Source organism: Kryptolebias marmoratus, linkage group LG12 (assembly GCF_001649575.2).
Source record: "Kryptolebias marmoratus isolate JLee-2015 linkage group LG12, ASM164957v2, whole genome shotgun sequence".
NCBI lineage: Eukaryota > Metazoa > Chordata > Actinopteri > Cyprinodontiformes > Rivulidae > Kryptolebias > Kryptolebias marmoratus.
In genome coordinates this window covers 10,018,939-10,039,217 of record NC_051441.1, presented here as the reverse complement: position 1 = coordinate 10,039,217, position 20,279 = coordinate 10,018,939, and the positions used below count along the sequence as shown (strand labels likewise).

Sequence of the window (20,279 nt, the reverse complement as noted above, 5' to 3'; positions counted from 1 at the left end):
TTTAACGCCAATACAGGCTAGGAGAGGAGAGCAGCTATAGTTAAATAATGGGACAAACCAGCAGCAGGAATCTGCAAGAAGGCTTCAAATAGCATTAAATTAGTGCTTATCATCACATGCCACCATGAAAGGCTGGTGATAATGTTGTTGTATGTGTATGTTTGTGAAACTCCTAGAACTTAATTATTAAAAAGGGTACATCTACAACTAAATAACATTCAGAATCAACTTTATTTAACATGACCACCACTGTTAGAGACTAGAAAACACACACATGGCTATAACTCAGCCAGCTTTACAGATATTCAACTAAAATTTGGTGAGGTAGTAGCTGACAGTCATCCACAACACACACTGAGCACTGATAAGATCTTTGTTCAAAACTTTGGTGGGTAATGCAGTGGGCAATATGCAGTCTTTAAAGAATGTTTTTAATAATCTGCAGAAATAAAAAACAATCACAGAAGTCGTAAATGATGACAGATTTCTGAACTACTATATCTGATACAAAATTATTTGTAGATTCAGCTTCAGCTGAGCAGCTCTGTGTTGGTAATGGTTTGTTCACACAATATTCAAGTTGTGCCCACAACCACAGAAAGAATAAAAAGAAATACCAAGAGCAGTTCAGGCGCTGCAATTTGTTCGCTTTGTTCAGTACTTTGGGATTATTGGAGTCAATTGTTTAAAAGCAATTTTACACATTCACACATGATTGTTCAGAATACCTGTGACTTTATCTATCATTATTTTTAAACGACTTAGAAGCAGTAAACATTGTGTCCGTGTTAATAAATCTCACTGAATTTGTTTTGCTTTAACTATGAGTCAAATGTTTATTATTAACGTGGTTATTGGTTAAGAGCACTGTTAATAATTGGTATCCCTAACAGAAAACCCATCTCTGAACTGAGGGAGGGTTGGACTCACTTGGCCACAGCTGTAAAAGCCAGTTCTACGTTAAGGCCTGATCTGGCGCTCGTCTCCATGAAAGGAACCCCAAATTCCTGCAGAGTCAAAACATTATCGGTTATTGTTGTCTCAACAGGCACAACACTTTAACATTTTATACGTTTAGACATTTCAGTGGAACAGAGTAGAGCCATAAGTGTAAGGTGTTATTCTGCTCAATGATTATTCTGGAGAATCCAACTCTAAAGGAAGGTTTTCAAACTTTCTGCAAACAGGGATAGTAAATAATTGGTCTTTTACCCGTCTAGATTGAACCATGACTTATTGTTTTGTTAATTATTTCTCCCATTTCTGGAAATACTTGAGGTAAAATGTAAACAGTTTAATTTAAACAACTGATTGATTCAATCAACAAGTATATAGTCATGGGATATAAATATAGAAATACTTCAAGGTGCGAAATTTAAACCTTTTACTGGTGATGAGTCATATATATGAATCTAGAGAGAAGCAAATACTTGTTACAGGTTTCTTTTGCAGATTGTGCTGTTTTCTAATAAGAAAGAAAATGTCATAATGAGCAAGTGTAAAAATCTAACTGCCTCTGAAGACAATTGGACATTTTTCTAATACTCATTGTTATCTAACTTGCAGCTGAAAATAGTTATATGGTAAACAACATTTTTAAAGAAGCCTTGATCCCCATTTTCCCTATTTTCCGTTTCTTTACCTTTGCGAGCTTCTCCCCCTCCTCTCTCTTCACCACCCTGTCATGAGTGGCATCAGCCTGGAGACACAAAAAAACGAGGTCACATCTTCAAACTTCACCTCCATCTGACAACTTTCTGTTATGTAAGACTTTTTTCCCAAACAACAACATCTGCTTCTTTACAGTTAACACAGACAGTACTGAGGCACCTTCTATTTCTTCACAAATGTGCTTCAAATCGTCTCTGGGCCTCTTTAAGATCTTTAAAGAAGTGTCTTTTTGTTTTTTTGTTCAGACACTTTCTTTATTTTTAAAATCCTAATTTTAGTCCAGGAGTATTTTTGCACCAACAAGGTGATTGTTAAAGATCAGTCAAATATAGACATAAAGTTAATGACCCAACTGAAGGATGATGCACCTCTCAGGTTCTGTCAGGTCTTTTATTTTATTTAAGAACATCTCTGTCAGGATGCGTTTCTCTGGCCAGTAACTTGTTTTATTTTGCTTCACTTGTCCTCAGTTTTTAAGGACACGTTGCACACCAGGCTGAGATTTTTTTAAAATTGTTATTTTGGGTTATAGCTCTTTAATTATCCCTTTGGTGGTTTTATGTTTTCTTTGGCAAGAGAAACGGGAAAAAATATGTTTTAGCAACAAACAGACAATTGAATTTCTTTGCTAATTTAGCTAATTTATTAATTTTACGTTTTTGGTTATGCCCTATTCATGGATAGCAAACAAATAATGAAGCTCTTCTCTAAAACTAGTCAGGTAAATACGATGGGTGATGGATGGAGGAGCAGCTGCTAAAGTGGGGGTAGAAACTTGTGTTTTTTGTCGATCCAAAAACATGTTATCACTCCCAGCAATAAGGCAAAAACAGGAAATGTTTATTGATTATATTTCTTTCTTAGTTACAAATTAAAAAACAAAACAAAAACTGAGTTCCATATATATCAGTTACATTTGTCACCCCCCTCCCTGAGCTTTGACTTGGTTTAGTCCAACACATCAGAACACCACGGGCTGCCGTCTCACTGATAACGTTCAGCTGTGAAGATGTAAAAAAAAGGGCTAAAGTTGGTTTTTAAAACTATGCTTAAGCTATTTCTGACTGTAAATAAAACAAATTAAAACAAACATGTATTCCAAAAGTTCATAGTTAGTGGAAAAACATAAAAAGCCCTTCGTCTCCTCTATGGAGAGTCCAAATCAAGTCTCTCACATGCAGTGTATCCATTACACCAACCTGTCGTACTGGTTTGCTGTCTTTGCTCTCCTATTTTATAACATAATCTGCTCACAAACACTGAACTAACAATAAGTAAACAATGGTGCTGCTTTTGCCCAAGAGCAGTTAAAAAACTACAGGAAGCAAAATACATTGTATATTTACAAAAAAAAAAGATGTTGCTCAGGATTTTTGTATTTATGTTGGAAAACCTGTGTGAATCACCATTTGAAAAGTACACACACACACACACACACACACACATGTAAAATTAGCAACTTTAACAACACGGGTAAGTGTCTTGCCTTGTTTCCAAGCAGCATGAGCACCACATCCTGCTGAGCATATTCATGGATCTCAGTCAGCCATGCCTGGTAAGCACAAACAAGACAAAGGGGGAAAAAAACAAAGATCAGAGGAAAATATTAATGCAAAATTATATAAAATGCACCTTCTCAAATAAGACATACAAAAAGTATTGCATAAATATAATTAAAAAAAGCTTAGAACAAAGAAACCTTGTGTGAAAGTTGTCAAGGACAAGATGCACATTAAATCTAATAATCTGAATAAAAAGGAGATGGGGAAGGAAAGTTAATAAATGCCTTTGGTGATGAAACATTTTTCTTTGTGATGAATGATGGAGAAAAATAATCCAAGGACAAAAAGAAAGAAAAGCAAAGAAAAGCACGTGAGGAAGAGGAACTGTGACAAAGCAGGTTAATCAACACTGTCTGCCGCTTCCTGTTTTCCTCCACACACAGAGGACAAATAAAGCCTTGCAGGAGAACACACAGCACTGCTGACTGGATGTGCTCCGACAGAAGCTGAACCATCCGTTCTGTGGTAATGAGCTGTTAATTACCTCTGATGAACACCTGCGAAAGCTTGCTGATGAAATATTATTGTTTGTATCAGCAAAATGCCTGATTGTTCCTGCAGTGAAATTAGATTTCTGACTGGCTGCTGATGAATGATTTTTTTTTCTCCTCTACAGCTGAGCTCCCCTGACTGCTCCTGGAGTTAACTCCAGTGATGCTTGGTGCTTGCGAAGGGATCTGATGGGGGTCACCTCCATGCAAAGGTCAGAACAGGATTAAAAAACAGGAGATAAGAAATATTGTGTGGTAACACTATTCCCCACACTGAAAGACCTTGATGTTAATTTCCAGACAAATCTGATGCCACACTGTAAACAACACAAATAAACATTTGACAATAATCAAAGCAGGTTTTTGTCTGATGATTAAAACAATATGTTGGTTTCAACTGAAACTGAACTAAAAATCTTACTTATGAAGTGATTCCTGTAGTTTACCAGATTTAACTCTTTAGTGTCTTCAGATTTCACATTAGAAAAATGCCTTTAACCTTTTTATGTTTTTACTTTTGAACTTCTTTTAAGAGTAGGGAATTTTACTTTCAGGCCTTGAACATTTTTGCAACATGTTTTATTTTCTAATAATAACCGAAACCAAGTTACCAATTCAAACAACATGCCTGATAAAAAAGTAATATTTATTATTGACATTACACTTGAAGTGCAAAAGATTTATACATGCTTGTGAGTTCAGAGAAAATTGACTGGAATCCAGATGTGCTTTTGTCTTGTTTGCAGTAAGGATGCACTTTTGGCCTATAGGTGGAAAATATGTTTATGACAAAACACAAACGTTAAAAGCAACATCTGGGTCCTGCTTCATAATCTAAACCACAATCACATTTCTGTGTCTCACAACTCAATATTGAGATTAAATATGCAAAATCAATGCCAATTTCATATTATTTTACACAGAACAGTTGCAAATAAGCTTCTTCTAAAAACGCTCTCTCCTACACTTTAAGACACGTTTCCCCCAAGGCCAGTCCACTTCGATACAAATAAGAAATTTGCATTTTCCTTGGCCATTATTCAGTAAAACTGCACACTCTAAACTTTTATTTTAGGTCACTTTGACAAAGGAGCTGCAAAGCGTATTGATCAACAGGGACAAGGGCCACAAAAATTCAATTTTAGCCTAAATTGCCTTCCAACACTTGGTTTCCCTCAACTTGAGTCAGGAGTTAGTTTGACTTTAGTTTATAACCTCAATTAAAAATAAACTATTTTGTAGTCATTTTAATAATAGTGAATGAAGTAAAGTTTGATTAACAAACAGCTTAAATTAAAATGCACATGATGTCTACTTGTGTTTTTATTTTAGTTTACATTCAGGTAAATGGGAAACAAATTTTATTCACTACAAAAGTTGGTTTTGGATGCTCATCATTTATCCTGATTAATCCTTTAGGCTATTGTTTTTAACTTGAATCAATGATTCATCACTTTTGTTGTCTGAGGAGCTTTGGAGTTCATGAGATGTGTACTCTGAGGTTTCTAAATCACAACATTATCCTTTCCTTTGTAGGCAGGGCGATAGGTTAAAAAAGCTCTTAACATTAAATGATTTGAGTTGGATTTAAATCTGCATCGTGAGCGCTGAAAAAAATGGAGTGAAATTAGCAGAACAAAATCTGACGAAATTGGCTCAGTGATTTTCTCTGTATGCTGCGATTACCTCTGATGAGCAGTAGCTTGTAATTATATCATTTGGCTGTTTAAAGTGCATCTCCCCATGGGTCATTTCACAGAAACATAATCATAGAATCCAGATGATGCCACTCGTCACTTCCATCCAAAAGCTTCCTATTGTGCTCTCATCACAGAAAGGGGATGCAATCAGCGCAGTAATTTGGCAAACATCAGAAGCGACAGAGCAGATTTCAGTGAATCAGAATACAAATAGGAACGTTTTGACCTTTACATATTTCATACATCAACCATTTGTTTTTAAGAGATAGGAGCCCTGACTGCAGATTCAACCCTGACAGCACGGCAGCTGGAAACAAGGGAAAACACAAAACAAAACATTTATGGAAGAGATTTAGATATAAAACAACAGTTTTAAAAGCACGCACCTATTTAAATACAAAACCTTGCCTACTAGCAACAACAACAAAAAAAAATTCTAGGAATTTTCATCACTAATTATTAACAACTTCAGGGGTGAACAAAGCATGACCAACGAAAAACACAGAGGATTATATTTAACATCAGACTGGTGTATTGCCTATTAGCACGAATCTGCAGAAAATAATTTGAAAAACAGTTTGTGATACGATTGGAAATATGCTACATATCTGAAAACAAGCAGCAACAGGGGGCTCTGACTCCAGACATCTGCTGAGCACAAAGGCATAACAGAATATAACGACAGAGCTGCAGAAACATGTAGGGGTTATCTGATAAAGATGTGGTGAGCTACACTGTGTTGGGCAGAGGCAACAACATGACCTTCATGGAGAAATCATCAGGAGAAAACCAGACTGATAAACAGAGTTTAAAACATACAAACTGAAAGCTGATCTGAAAAAAAGGAAGCTTTTGCTTTTGCAACAATCCCCAAAAGTATTGTATATTTGTATTAAGAACAAGAAAATGTTAGTATTATATGACTAGAAAATTTCTTCAGAAATTTTTAAAGGTGTTGCTGCAGCTACTGGCCAAAATTATAACATAACTTTGTGATAATCTAAATAAACAAAAAGCCTCCATTGTGACGTATGAGTTGTATAAGAACTGAAAAGAGAGCCAAGATCAAAAGAAATATTCGAGCTGCTGCCAGTGGCTCATTAGGGTCACCATGGTAACAACACACCTTTATTTTTCACTCCCTGACTGCCACGTTAATGAGAAGCAGAAATATTATACAGTTTATCAACCTCTTTTAAATGTAAACGCCAGACCAGATGGATAGATAAAACTGAAAGGAGGCTAAAAGGAGAGAAAACTCAATTCATCCTCTGCTTCTGCTCTAAAACAGATGAGTCATTCTCCAAGGATATAACTGATATCACATTTTCTCATTTTGTTTGGAGGCCTTAATGATTATTAATGAGCTGAAACTTTGCTTTTAAAAACTGTTTGGCTGCCATGGTCATTAAAACCATATTTAAAAATATATAATTATCTTTTTCATTGATGAAAAGATGGTCCATGTATTGTTGGTGTGATTAATACATACATTGAATGGTTCTTAGTAGCTTTTGAAAAATAAAATCATTCTGTTTAGTTATAAGACAGTATCAGATAAATAAATGCAAGAATCAATAAGTGTACTATCCTCTGTGACAAGAGGAAAAAAGAAAAAAAGAAAAAAAAGAAGAAGTGGCCCAATGCAGGGAGACAAAAGTCAATGATAATGGCACAGAGTTGGGAAATGATGAATTGCTATATACATTCTCTTTTCTCTTGTATCAAAGTTTAAGAAACAGTGTTACATCCAGATGCAGTTTGTCTTATTTGTAAAGACTTTAAACTTTAAACAAACCCAGTGAAATTCAGCCGAGGGATTAGAAGAACACAGTAACGATGGCAGGAAAACTGGCGCTGCAGAAGGAGAGAAGTTTCACAGAGCGCTGCCAAAAAGCAACAAGACAGAGAAACTGAGTGAAAGAGAAGAAAAGGACCCAAGGATCTGGATGAGTGACAAACTTTTAAAGATGGACCGACAGCTGCTGGCAGCAGCACTTTAACATCACCGAGACGAGTTGTCACCTGCTGCAGGATGAAGCTGTTGACTTGGAGTAGATTTTTCTTTGCCGCTGCTGAAAAAGAATCCTGATTGATTTATTTTGTTCTCACTTTCTGTTTTTATGTGAACCCGTTTCTGGTGCTGGATCATTTTAAACTGTTTTGGTTGTTGGACATGACAGAAATCCTATAACACGAGCTTTTCTGCATACAATAAAGAGCTTTGATGAGAGACCCAGTTCTGCAGAAACCAGTTTGTTTTCGATGTTGGATGTGAACTTTGCTAATTATACTAAAAAATTAAAAAAAGAAAGAAAAGCGTTTACCACTTTTCAGTAAAAGCAGTAATTTCAATGCTTTACTGATTTGTTTTTAAATGAAAAATCCTAATTCAAACCACATGATGTTGGTTTATTTCAAGCAAACACTCCACAATATGAAGGATTTGTCCTTGAACTCTTTGACGTCTTATGAGTCACAACAACAAACAATGCATCCCAGCGCTGTGAACAGAATCTCTTTCCATGCTGGAAATCCCGGGTCACACTTTGACTTTATTAGTACACAAGACTGAATATCCTTGAGGAGCCTTGGAGTTTTTCCCTCACGACGCAACTTTTTCCCCTTTGTTGCACTTTTGTCTAAGCAGATTTGCTACGGTTGACATTGCTATTCCTGCCAAGCTTTGATCAGAGGTTTACACGGAGAGAGACAAAGAGGGGAAGTTTGCTCCGAACAACAAGCAAAGTCAGACTGAATGAACCCAGAGGAGTGCAGGGAGAAAGTAGGACTTCCCCCCTGAGACCAGGTTTAGGCAGCTGAGCTAAACACAATGACACTGTGACCCGACCGGCACACAAGGAAGACAGAAGTGTTGCCACACATGCATGGAAAAACAAACAGCTGCACTAAAGAAAAGCTACAGCTATGAATTTAATCTGTTACAATACTTCATAATGTAAAAAAAAAAAAAAAAAACACAATCAGAGCTGATATTTGCGGCCTGACAGGGAAAATAAAGGCTTTTGTGTTCGTATAGGAGCAGCTGACGTGTTTATGTGGCCTCAAACATGAGTGTGGGACTTGTTCTGATGACTGACGTCCTTTGAAAAGCTGCATTCAGAGTGAATATGAGCTCAAACGAGAGGAAAGCTTTTCTCTGAGTGGTTTTCAAACTGCAGAGGCTGAACATGAGCATTGACCTTAAACTTGGTCCTTTTTTATTTCAGGCCTATGCAGTTTTGTCTGCTTTTAATGGCCTCATGAAAGGATGTACATGTGGATTTCTGCACAAGCGTATTCCTCGCAAGTAACAGCGATGTCTGATGACAACAACAACTTATCTTCAAAAGAAGAGCCGAGCTCTGATAAACAGAAATTTGAAATGCTTTTTGTGAACAGATATCGCCCACTGCCATGAAAAGCAGGCAACAATGCAATTGCCTGAGTGTGCATTCATTTGTTTTTCTGTTAGCGAAATATCTCATGAACGACTGGACAGATTTTAATGAAACTCTCAGAAAAGTAATGAATAAATCTACATTTGCAACTGCCTACTTTTGGAGTTAAATCATTTTAAGATGATTGCCGTAGATATTCAAACTTAGTAAGCACAAAAATGACTAGAACTCAGTCAGTTTTACAGACACTGAGCTCAAGTTGGGTCTGGTAATAGCTGCACGAGACCCCTAACACATAATCCACGTGCTAACAGATCACTGAGGTTTTTGACAAAAAGTCCATCATGCAAGGTAGCAGGCAAATTGCATTCCTGTAAGGAAAAGTAGTTTTCAATTAAAAGGGTGTACCTATATGATTATTGAATTGTTATGTCTGAGATATTTTGTCTGTGGCCCTTTGTAGTTGGCTGCACACCTCAGACCTCTGTGTTCTACCCACACAGCTTAATATTAGTCAGAAAAAAAATGTTTCAACCTAAAAACATATTGCATTAGTAACTAAAAAAGTCAAAAAAATTATTTCAAACAGTTTCACTTACCTTTTTACTTCACATCACTTCTTGAGACTATAAATGCATGAATACAGACATGAATAATTCAAGACTTTCAGTATATCATAAAGTATATGATGAATGGTGCTAAAAGCCAGGTGCAGACTCATTGTGAGGCAGATGCAAGGTCTCAAAGCTGCAATGGAATTAAAAAAAAGGGCCACAATGGTGGATTTTTGATACAGGTGTTTTATCAAACTATAATTAACCCTCATGTTTGCATATAATCAGGTTCTGTCAAGCAAAAATCCACACACTCATTTTAACACTACACTGTTTGGAGGAGTGAGACAGTTATTGTAAAATTGCACAGACATTAATTAGGAGACTCCTGAGACACACTGAAACAAGCAATTGCAATATTTATAGGTTACTTGGTTTTAATCTGGTCTTTAAAGAGGTTTGAAAGTGTTAACTGGTGAGATCCTAACCCAGTAAAATAAAACCATGAGCAAATTTTTTATTGTGCTTGAAGAAAAAATATTTGTTTTGTTCCAATAAGCTGCTCCACAAAGACAAAATCAGTCTAAATAATAAAAACAACTTGCTATATTATTAGCTGTATATTTTTTGTGTTCTTAGAAGTTTGCCTGGTTTTCCTTTGTGTGCAAACTAATTATTACACCCGTTCCAAATTTTAAATAATTGCAACATCATGTAAAAGCCTCCTCCACACCGTAAGAGGCTACTTACCATACGGGAAAAACATTTTTCACAGCCTTTCTAAAAAACATAGGCCAGAATAAACACAACCAAAAAAACAACTCCTCCCCACCTGTTCTCACTGGGGTGAGAGAAAACACTCAAAGCAGAAAGCATATGAGAAAAAAAAATATTATATGTTTGGTAGGTTTGGTGAGAGCCTTTCTGTCTAAGATAAAAAAAAAAAAACATTTGACAAATTATTAGTTTCTGAAAAGAGAAGAAAGGGAATGTAGGAACAAACACCACAAGGTTTTAGGAAACAAATGTTGGCTTTTGGGTAAACGATACTGAAAGAGATTTAATAGATGATAGTATGATTCAATTTGAGTAAATCTATTAGAAATATACACAAACAAAAAGAAAATAAAAGTCATAAAGAAACTATTACTGCTGTCAGAATAGGTGTTGAAATCATTTAATGCCTAAAAGCTTTTAGGGAAAAATGGGAAAAATTAAGCCTCCTATAAAAGAGATTACAGATTTCATTACCAGAATTCTTTTTAGAGGCAATAAATTAACAGCAACTCATCTTGTTTATGTATTTATTTGTTTGAAAACCTTTTCCTTTTTTTGACCAAAGGAACATTTCTTTCCTTCAAAACAAAACGTCTGACTTTTTAGCCTTAAAACTTTCATCACAATAAAACTGTTTCTAGGAAATCACGTCGAATACTAAAACAAACCACTCTGAACTTTGACATATTAACGTAAAAGACTTACAGTTAAATTAACTACTGGATCTTTGAAACACTTCTATTTGTGAAAAAAGCAGCCTCGGTGAACTTGACCATTCTTTCTATGGCAGGAAGAGAAGAAAAACATGCGGTTGAATCAGAATTTTGTTTTTAACACAGTCGACAGGTCAGCCTCTTCGAAGGGGAAGGGCTTTTTATTCTGCAGAGCTACAACAGGGGAACGTTCAGGACTTTTCAGGTAAACATGCAGAAATGATGGTGTTATATAACAAATGCAGTTAGACGAGGGAGAGGTCATCTTTTTTTCCCTGCTTTTGAATGTTGTTTTTTTTTTTTTTTTTTAAAAATCAAGCACCTCTAATAAATTCACCTACCAGGAAAATGCAGTTTTCTTTTTGTTTCTGTTGAAATTGACTTCACTACAGCAAACAGCGAGCAGCTGTAAAACAATCTTCATCCATCTTGGCACTCTTTTTGTGCACTTACAGTAAATGTCCCATATGTTATGCCACTTTGCACCCCATGTTCAAGTAAATGGAAATGTCCACAGAGGACTTCCGTAATTCATTTTACCTTCGACATTTTGCCCCTGCAGAGCCCCCCCCCGCCGCATCCTGTACAACTACATTCATCCACTGGCGCGTTGGAGCTGACACACTAATAATGTTTCATGCAGAAAACCAATTCCCAAGCAACGACTGAATGACAATAAGAGTTAACGCATTTCATGCCCATGTGAGGCTGAATCAAACCTGATGGCGCAGAAACATTACTAAACTGTTTTTACAGAGCACTGGAAAATCTCAAATGAGTCACTTCTCAAATGCCAGACAGTCCTCTGATTATAAATTATTGGTATCTGACTTTATATCACTGCATTATTTACTGACAGTTTCTCTCATCACCATCTGGTGCGGCGGTGCCGTGACATTTAACTAACAGCTATGTGGTAGGCAGGCAGCCATTTCATCCGAAGCCAATACATGCCCCGGGGACAGACAGAGAGATGAATGAAAACAAGCAGCTGAAGGTTTCGTCTCCCTCAAGGCTTTCGTTGTATTTCTACAACACAGACACAAAAGCATGAAGCGCTCGGACAGAAGCACGTGCGGCCGCACAAAAAAGATGCGGGAGCAAACACAGCAACACGGTTCTAGATCATTTAACAATCACTGTCACTGCAAAGCTGTTCAATAGGGATGTGGACAGTTTCACAAACGTGCACATTGCAACCTGATTGATCGAGCAGTTGGTAACGGTTTTGGGAATATAAATCTAGATGCATCAGTCGATCATGTCTTTGTACCAATAGAAAACATTAGTTTTAATGAATAAATGTAAAGGCTGCAAGCAAGTTTGTTTCTACAGGCATCCACTGTAACCCCACCCCTCTCAGAAAATTAAAAAAAAAGGATTGCTGAAATCCCTGCTGTTTAGCTGTATTGTTTTCTCATTAGCAACACTTAATGTTTAAGAGAAGAATTGCTGTAGCACAGACATAAACAGAAGCAAACACTAAATGTGTGCTTCACTCTGATCAACTAATATTCCTTAAAAAAAAAAAAGGTTAACCTTTGTTTTCAGATTTATAATACATAATATAGAAAATAGATTTGCTGCTCACTGCTGAATGTCAAACACATTAGCTGCTGGCGGTTTTATTACTGTTGCACTAAGCCTCATTTTTGGATATTATTTGTTAATTGTGAATCAGGTTTTATCAAAGTGTATTGTAATTTTAAAATAAAGCCAGTTTTTGAGGGGTCCTTTTATATTAGACTGTCTTAATAAAAAACTTTTTTTTTTTTGTGCTTTGCGTCATGTCCCATGATTAAAGTCCAGATAATAATGTAATTAGGCGGAATCCTATTATATCAGTTTTTGCTGCTCTTTCCTCTTTAATGTATCATACCATTAGCAGTGCATTAAGATACTTATTGTACTAGACAACCCTAATGTTCAATAAGAAACATTTTTCTTATACATCAGGGAGTTTTAATTTCAGAAACCAACTCATTTGGATCATTATCTGATTACTTATTATTTTGAAATAATTAGAAGTCTTTCCATTTCTTGCTTGAGATTCAAAAAAGGTTCAAAAGACTGAAAAAACTAAATCCGTTGTTTCCTTTAAAACGAACGCATAGAAGCGGTTTTACCTTCTGATCTTTTACAGCTGCTGCAACAAAAATGGCTTCATCCTTTTCTTGCTGCAGCATTTTTGTATAATTAGAAGGACATTCACAAATGAATAAAGAGCACATTAAATGATGAAATTTCCATAAAACTCAGCCTCTGTGTGATGGTCTGACGGCAGGATTCAGCTCAAAGCTCTGCAGTAGTTCAGACACAAATCAGTGTATGCATGTGAACTTTAGGTAAGCTGTTAACGGTTTCATTATGTCTTTTATGATCATCTCTAAAATAACATGGGATAGCTATACAACATTGCCTTCACTGTCTTACCTTAAGAATGATTATGTATTTACTAATATCAGATTAAATCCAGAGTACAGACTTGACCAACTTTGGTATTCTGAATCAAAGACACATGCTTTGTTTTCTATTCTGCTGTAACTTATAACAAATGCCATGTTTCTTTTTTCTTTTGAAGAGTCTTGTGGTAAAAATTTCCCCCCAAAAAAACTTCACAAAAACAATGTTATCAGTTACAGCTAATTCAAGAAGTCAAGGAGCCGTATCTCACATTCATTGAAAATCAGAATTGAAACCTCAGAACTGTGACCACAACATGACTGTGCTGAACTCCCCAAACAGAGTTCCTGCGTTTCCTGAGGGGTTCACCAAAACGTTGTGTCATACAGTTAATTGAACTCTCACAACCACATATCAACTCATGCTTCACCTTCTCCCTCTGTAGATTCCTCTTGTAATAGCTGTGCAAAACATTTGTCCCAGTGCATCACAAGTCTTCTTTGGTCTTTGCTTAGTTTAAGTCTATAAAAACACCCTGGCTTCAGTGTGCAAGAATGCCTTCATTTGGTCTGAAAGGGTCAGTACTTGTCCCCAGTCTTGATAGATAATCTCTCTTTTCATTAGAGAAATGGTTTATTTTGTGAACTGCATGTGAACTTGGAACCAGCACCATATCTGATTATTTTCCTGATTCCCATAAACAGCAACTGATGTGACTTTTAAAGCGACTGTACCACAGAAGCAAACTATTTGCAACAAAAGCCTTCAAATATGTTTATAGTCTTCTTATTGCAGTTCTTCAAGAAGAAAACCATCATACTGTTAGGAAGCCCTGAGCAATCCTGCTACAATAAAAACAGACTATGTGAACAAATCATTGACGTGGGTGTCACTGTGGACAACAAAAACCATCTTAATAACACTTATGCCTCCTGTAGCTGAAAAGAAAAACAATAAAATATATCAAATAAAATAAAGAGAGGAATAAATATCACCTGCTGTTTTTTTTTTTTTTACACAAGAGTGTTCAACTAAAACCATCTTATATCGTGCTGATAAAGGCTGCAGTTGTAGCCATTTTGGTTTAACCTTGTAAATAAACTTATGCACAGTTTCAGGTGATATTGCAAGATTTTGTGAGATATACTAAAGCTGGAAGTATGCACCGAGGATGACTCTCAGCTACTATCACATCAAACATTAGATTATTATCTGTAACACTGAGTTACAGCCATGTTTCTGTTGGCTAAGGTTGGTTAGCTGTGGCAGCCATCTTGTATTGGACTGACTCCAAACATTAATGAGCTGTAGATGTACAGCCAATGATCACGTTTCTTACTTTCCAGTAAAATCTGTCCAGTGGATTATGAGATACTTTGCTAACACGACAGAAACAAATACAAATGTGCACATGGGCAAAAACATTATGGCCTCTTTACCTTTGGCGGCAGGTGATAAAGATTTATTTGTGGGTTTTAAGAACTTGACTCAAAGAAACCTCTTTTCTTCAAACCACTTCAAATGAAATTAAATCCATAAAAAAAAATACAGCTAGGTATTACAAATACGCTATGTCAGAGTCTAGGAAATTATTTCAACTGAGTCTATTATGTCCTAAATGTCAAACATTTCTCCTCATAATGATGGACAGCTTTAATGATGTTAATGTCATGCTTTCTTAGTTGGGTCCTCGATGCAAAGACAGTGATAAACCGTGGGGAGAGAGAGGAATGAGGAACAAAAGAAAAATTTATTTGCTCATCTAATTTAGCCCTTTCCCCGAGAGTGGCATTCATCACCATTAGTGTTCATTAACCTGAGTTAATGCTCGTTAGGCAGCGTAGTGCCAGCAGCAATCTGCAGCTCGCAGCCAACATTTCTTCTTCCATTTACAGACACTGACTGAGAGTGAGAGCGGGGGTGCTGTAGAAAGTGGGGACGGACTTGTCAAGCTGTGCCTCCCAAGAATACCTCTAGTCTGTAGGAGATAAAACTGTTTCAAATAATAATGTGCAACAATCTCAGCAGGGAACCTGAGCTCTAAGGCTACAATTAATCAGAATGTATTACTACAAATAAAGCATAAACTGAGCAACTTATATCAAGTTGACATGACAATATTTTAAGATGATTTGATGGAGATTAAGCACAATAGATTACATTTGAGATAAACTGGCAATTTAAACACTCCCTATGAAGGTTTCAAAGCGGTTATCTTTTAAACATCCTGGAAACGTCTCAGACTTCGACCAAATATTCGGCTTGCTGGATAGTTTAAAGGAGTCAGCAGGGGAAAAAATGGTTGAGGGAAATGCCAGGAGGAGCTGCAGCAAATTAAAGTCTAAAAGACAAGGTGAGGAGGGCACAGTAGAAGGAACCCCAGAAGAAAAATGGAATAAACTCACAGCAAGGACCCTGCAGAGCACGGTGAGGAAAGAGTGGTCTCCTTGAACGTGCAAAACAGTTTTAAGGGTGTAAAAATATGACAGATATAAAAGAGAAAGAGAAGGCGTAGAGAGAAACTTTTTTTAACAAGCTGAACAAAACAGATTGAATCACCTGAACTTGTATTATCTATAACACTATATGTAATACTCAGCTGAGCTGATTTGGGCTTGTGGTTAGGAAGCCTTTTTGATGTCTTTCAGGAATGGTGTTTTGAACATGTCCCACAGGGTGGAAGCCTCAGGGCAGACTAAGAATTTACTGAAGACATTATACTTTATAGCTGCTAGAAAAAGCCTCCCTTATCCCCCTTTGAAAAGCTGAAGGAGGTTGCTGTGGAGAGGGAAGTTATGGGATCTCAGCTCAGACTATTACTCATGTGACCCAGTCCCGGACAAACAATAGAAAATGAATGTGTGATAGTACGGTCACGTTCCAATCCCATTTATCTTCTTTTTCCCTGCTTCTCAAAGTTTAAGATCTTTTCTGCTACACATCTCCTGTAATTAAATACCTTAGCATCCTTTTTCTCTAATAATAATTTGATCGGGAAACTGTGAAATACATTTTTTAAATCTTTTAGTGCCCTTATACTGTAACTCAGCAGAACGATATAATTATTGACAGTGTTGCGCACAGGCACATTTAAATTAGTTTTTTTTTTTGTGGATGGTATTAATATTTTTTATGAACCTTGAACTGAACAAAGTTGTTTTTGTAACCGAAAAACACAAACTAAGTGCCAAGTCCTCTTTCACTAAGAATAACTGCCTGAAACTATAAGACATTTAGGATAAACTGCTCAGTTTTATGCCAAAAAAAGTAATCTTCCCCTGGAAGGCAGGATTTGGGTATTCTTTGTGGGGACCCAAAATGAAGAAAATGCCCAAACTCAACTATAAAACTGAATGCTCATGCCCTAACTGATATAACTTAGGGCATTTACCAAATTGTGCCTGCGTGCCAGGTCCATCATATTCCAACAAGATCCAGATCATGGTTTGCAGGCAGAGAAGAGGTAAAGTATGAAACATAAAATAAATAGGAGCAGATTTATTAATATTAAAAGATGTGGGCACAGACAGTAGAAGCAATCAAACCTAAAGAGCACAAACTAAAGAACTGCATGAACTTGAACAACAATGGTTGTTTAAAACCACCATTACTATTTGTCTTGAGTTAGACCGAGTTAAATAAAAAGCATATATGCAGTCATAACCAACTTTGAATACATCTGACAGTAAAAGTGTCCCCGGAGTTGAGACGGAGCTGCAGGTTTTCAGACAGAAGAGAGAATGTTCGAAGCACTGCGTGTCGGACTTTGAAGATGCTAGAGACCCTCTGTAGCTCCACCAACTCACCACGTAAAGGGAGATCGTGTGTCAGATTGCTGACAGTTTGCTACTCATGCTCCCCTGTGGTGCCTCCCAACATATTTGTGTTCTTCTTCTCTGCCATCTTCTCTCTTTCAGTTTGGATTTTTTGCTCACATCTGAACTCGAGCAGAATCTTTCCTGCTTCAGTGATCACTGAGAGCTCATAGGCACATCACATTTTTCTGACAGACTGGTAACAAACAGCCCCTTCCTCCATTAGAGCCCTTTGGTGCCTTTTAAAAAAAGCAATTTGGTGTACAATGTCAAATAAAGCAGCTGAAAAATTGCCTCTCTTTGAGCAGTATGGCTCACTCAGTTCACAGATGGAAACAGCACAGAGACAGGCTGGAACAACGTTAACCTCTCTGACAGAGATTACAGTGTCGTAAAGGGCAGTAAACGAGGAAATGAAGGTTTGTGAAAGGTTCAGTTTTACAGCCGTAACTGCTGATTATATGATGTTTACAAGTGCAGAATTGTGGCATGATTTATTTTTTAAAAAATGGGAAAGTGCTTCTGCTTCTCCACTGTTTCCAACATCAGGAAAAAGCATTTAATTATATATTTTGTTTTAGATGTGACTGAAGTGAGGCTGTAATTACAGACTGTTGTTATTGTTGAATAAGCTGATTTTCCACCCCGACCAGAGGAGCACACACAGTCTGACTCTTTCCATGAAGCTTTTTAGATCCCTCCTCATGGTGCAGCTGGCACTTCTTCGTTCTTGGACCAAGCAGCCAATCAGCACAACTAGAACATTTTTAGCCTTTTTTGATTTCAGACACTTTCTAATCTAATATTCCTATTTGTTGGGGGAAAATCTCTGAAACCTTTTATTTCTTGTCAAACAAATGTGTCTGTTGCAGTTTTTGCTTCATACATAGTCATGGAGTTCAGGTCAAGTTAATAATAATAATATCTGCATCAAATTTACAGCAAGATTCTTCATCAGACTGAATTTATTTATGCACAAATTAAAGTATTGCTGTTAAATGCTTTGTTAGTTTTTAACATATTTAAGAAAATTAAAGAAACATTGTAGCATTAATTCTGTCTAGTTCTTTCCAAGCTGTTTTTCTTAGGGGAAAAAAGTGAACAATGGAAAATACTGATTAGACTACCTTCAAAATACTTAATAATATCGCAAGAGTTTCAGATCCCACAACATTGAATAAAATAGATTATATAAAACTGCACCGATGTGTGATTTAAAATTTAGATTATGTAGATTTAGAAAATAGAAAACTGTGCTACAAAGGCCCAGGGTTACAGATTAAAAAAACCCATTAAATTTATGGCATTCTGTGATGTGATTCTGTGTGTTTATTATTTATTCATTTCTATGCAAACTGGAACTGATCAGCAAGACGTTCTAGATGACAACCAGAGTGCTGAATTTATTTCACAAACTACTTATTTAAATAAAATACATAAAAAATAAAAATAAAAACCCCCAGAAGTTCTTTGGGTCAGATTTGTTTGGAACAGTCACATCTTTTAGTTAGTTGGATCAAAACAAGAAACTTGTAAGTCCAGCCAATATTAAACTCTTTGCTGTCAAAAGTAATCTGCATTAAACGTTATCTTTAATCAAAGCTATTATCTAAATATGAACTCTGGACTGAACTCGTCTGCTTCTCATTGCATAAATGCTTGTGTGATTTTTATCAGCTACATCTTTAATCATCTAATCTGTTTTTTAAGTGCTGTCATTATGCATAAAGCGTCAACATTTAACATTTTATCTGCACCACCGGACCGACTGGGCACCACAATGCAAAACGCTTTTATTTTGTTTCACAAAGACTCAGCTGGGAGCTCTTTGTTAGAGTTTGTCCATTCTCACCATAATCGTTCCTGCCACACTGAAACAGCCGTTTGGGTCATAATCATATTGACAACATGCTGGTATCTGAACTTAAGCTGGTCCCGGAGTTCTTCACTGGAGCTGCTCACTGCATCATAATTGTTTATCTTAATCACTTGAAGAAGACAAATCTCCCCAGAGAGACTCATAAAACAGAACTTAACCAAATTGGTAAAAAGCAATCATCCCCAGGAAATGGGAGCGGCAGTAAAATGTAATCTAACAGTGTAAAGAGAGGCCACATTAACACATTGACTCTCTTTGGATATTTCAAATATTCATATCATGTTTTGCATTTTTGAAGTAAATAGTAACAGATTGGCTATGAGACATGTTTCAAAACTATTCAAGTCTAAGAGTGAGAACACTTTACAAAGTCGTATTCAGCCGGCTTTTCCTCCCATTTTAGACAAAGTCCAATTGATTGAAATCATTAGAGTCAGTTTCCTTCAAATACATCGTCTTCTGTTTCCCCCCAAATTTTCCTCTATACTGTGATGGACTTATGACCTCTCCAGGGTTTACCCAGCCTCTTGCACAGCAACAGCGACCCAGAAAAGAGAAGACGGGTAAAAGAAAATGGCTGGATGAATATTCCTCTATTATTTTTTGCATTTTACCATTACAGATCAGAATCCTGCATGCTGTTTCTTTACTCCCATAAGCTACGATTATGTGAGATGTCAAACAGCCTTTTCTCTCGTTAGGGCATTTTGTGTGAAAGAACAAAATGTTCGCAGAGTATAAATATGACTTTTGGAGCACAAGTTGATGCAAGAACAACAACGTCTGTTCACGCAACAAATGAGAGGAAAGAGTTGGATCCAACCCAGAATGAATCAGAGAGAAAAACAAGTGACCAACCTGTATGTTGTCAAAGGACGATTTGTTAGTGACGTCGTACAGCAAAAGGAGAGCTGAAAGAGACAAAAAAAAGGGGTTAAATGTTAAACACCTTGACACAAAACCTTTAAATCTGTGCTTTGACCTCTATGGCTCAAACCCATCCAAAATAAAAAGCTATTATTTTTTACTTTCGCTGATGGCAGAGGGCTTGTCGACTTGTCTTTGTTCTGTAGAAACTCAGTGGTGAGGAAAATAAATTAGAGCTCCCCAAATGAAACAATCCTCTGCCAGACTTGTGCAGGATGTGTTTCTAAGTCTCTCCTGTACAGGTGCTGGTCATAAAATTAGAATATCATGAAAAAGTAGATTGATTTCAGTAATTCCATTTAAAAAGTGAAACTTGTATATTATATTCATACATTACATACAAACTCATATATTTCAAATGTTTATTTCGTTTAATTTTGATGATT

At 36.6% G+C, this 20,279-nt stretch overlaps 1 protein-coding gene across 1 annotated transcript in view; it reads right to left on the bottom strand.

The window, feature by feature from the left end:
• The window catches only part of LOC108241371 (ras-related protein Rab-26-like), a 45,953-nt gene that overhangs the window by 2,075 nt on the left and 23,599 nt on the right, over positions 1 to 20,279 (bottom strand). Inside the window, exons 5-8 of the mRNA XM_017425464.3 lie at positions 19,825 to 19,877; positions 3,158 to 3,223; positions 1,643 to 1,699; positions 931 to 1,007 (exon numbers count right to left, since the gene is read on the bottom strand). Coding sequence (XP_017280953.1) covers positions 931 to 1,007; positions 1,643 to 1,699; positions 3,158 to 3,223; positions 19,825 to 19,877 — 253 coding nt within the window. The remainder of the gene's footprint in view (positions 1 to 930; positions 1,008 to 1,642; positions 1,700 to 3,157; positions 3,224 to 19,824; positions 19,878 to 20,279) is intronic.